Raw genomic sequence first — 1,908 nt, 5'->3', positions numbered from 1 at the left:
GAGGGTGCGTGAGCGCCCACACTGAGCGGTCCACAGGGGCGCCTCCACAGCAGGTGGATTCGCCCAGAACGTGGCCAGGCTTGGTGAGGAACTCCGAGGCTCCGCAGGTCCTGTGACTTTAGGGAAGTCCTTTAAGTGTTCTAACTAGTTCCTCATCTAGTAATGTGGCTGCTAACATCCACCTTAAAGGATTCTGAGGAGGAAGACATGGTGATGACTTTGCCGATGTGGGATGAAGAAACACAAAGCGGCCTGTGCCATGCTGTGTGTTAGGGCAGGACAGGACCGGCCCCCGTCTCTCTGCCGCCTCCCCCACGCGCTCCCCTAGGTAAGCAGAAAAGACGGGCCCTGAATGCTATACTCAGCCTTTGAAGTCAGACTATGAGTTGTGGGTCATTTAGGACTGTGAACCTGTTTGTCCATGTGCCATTTCTCTAAAAGCTGTCCTGCTGTCATATTAGAAAATCAGAGTAGAGCACCTGGCTGGCTCCATCGTTAAATGTCAGACCTCGGCTCATGGTTCTGGGTGTGGGTTTGAGCCCCGGGTCGGACTCTTTGCCTCTTTGCTGACAGTTCAGAGCCTGGAGCCTGCTTCAGTTTCTCCTCTCTCTCTCTCTCTCTCTCTCTCTCTCTCTGCCCCTCCCCAGCTCACATGCATTCTCTCTCTCTCAAAAATGAATAAACATTTTTTAAAAATTAAAAGAAAAAAGAAAAAAGTCAGAGTAGCACAGAGATGACTCTTGCTCCCAAGTGTTACACTTTGATCCTGTTGGTTAACTTCTTTTCAGACCAGGACATATTCAAAAGAAAAACCTACCTGTTGGATTCCCTCACTTATATTTAAGGTTTCTCCCCCACTAAGGGAAACAGTCAAGAAAAAGGAATTAACCAGAATAAAAGCTGATGGCTTTTTTGGGGGGAGGTCAGGAGCAAAACAGCGGAAAATTCTTACTATGTAATAATTGGCTTACCAGCTTAACTAGCGTCTCAAAATTCAGATCGTTTTTGCTGAGACTTGATTTTGTGTCCGGAGGGTTGTCTTCTCTACAGTTTCTTTCCTGAGGATTAAATGCAGACGCCATGATTTGGAGGCAGGCCTTGGGATGTCTGAATGCCCAGGGGGTGCTGTGCCTACGGGAGCTGTCTGCCTTCAGCTCTAACCACAGTGCTCCCCATACCCAATGAATTAAGCACTTGACACAGTTGATGACTCTCTTAAATGAAATCTTCTGTTAAAAAAAGTAATCTTGAGCTTCCTAGGAACCACATTATACTTGAGAAACTGAATTCAGTGCAGCCCCTTTCTCTCTGGGGGGCAGGACAGAGACCCTCCTCCTGGGGTGTGTGTGGAAGGGTGCTAAGCTGCTCACTAAGGCACAAGGAATCCTACATATCCCAGGCCTCTGCCTCAAATCCGCTGTCATTTGTCCCTTGAGGATAAATGGCTCATCTTACTTTTTTTTTATAATAGTTTATTGTCAGATCAGTTTCCATATAACACCCAGTGCTTCCCCCCACAATGCCCTCCTCCATGACCATCAGCCCTTCCCCCTTCCCCCTCCCCCTTCAGCCCTCGGTAGGTTTTCAGTATTCAAGAGTCTCTCATGATTTGTGTCCCTCTCTCCCCAACTCTCTTTCCCCCTGCCCCTCCCTACGGTCCTCTGTTAAGTTTCTCCTGTTAGACCTATGAGTGCAAACATATGGTATCTGTCCTCCACCTGACTTATTTCACTTAGCATGACACCCTCAAGGTCCATCCACTTTCCTACAAATGGCCAGATTTCATTCTTTCTCATTGCCATGTAGTATCCATTGTGTATATATACCACATCTTCTTGATCCACTCATCAGGTGATGGACATTGAGACTCTTTCCATGATTTGGCTATTGTTGACATTGCTGCTATGA

General features: G+C 47.4%; 1 protein-coding gene across 1 annotated transcript in view; it reads right to left on the bottom strand.

Annotated features, from left to right (window-relative positions):
• The window catches only part of ECT2L (epithelial cell transforming 2 like), a 64,932-nt gene that overhangs the window by 15,971 nt on the left and 47,053 nt on the right, over window positions 1-1,908 (bottom strand). The window contains exon 13 of the mRNA XM_029943240.1: window positions 972-1,058. Coding sequence (XP_029799100.1) covers window positions 972-1,058 — 87 coding nt within the window. The remainder of the gene's footprint in view (window positions 1-971; window positions 1,059-1,908) is intronic.

This window comes from Suricata suricatta, chromosome 7 (genome assembly GCF_006229205.1).
Source record: "Suricata suricatta isolate VVHF042 chromosome 7, meerkat_22Aug2017_6uvM2_HiC, whole genome shotgun sequence".
Lineage (NCBI taxonomy): Eukaryota > Metazoa > Chordata > Mammalia > Carnivora > Herpestidae > Suricata > Suricata suricatta.
Note: the sequence above shows the minus strand (reverse complement) of the source record. Positions and strands in the feature narration are given on the sequence as shown.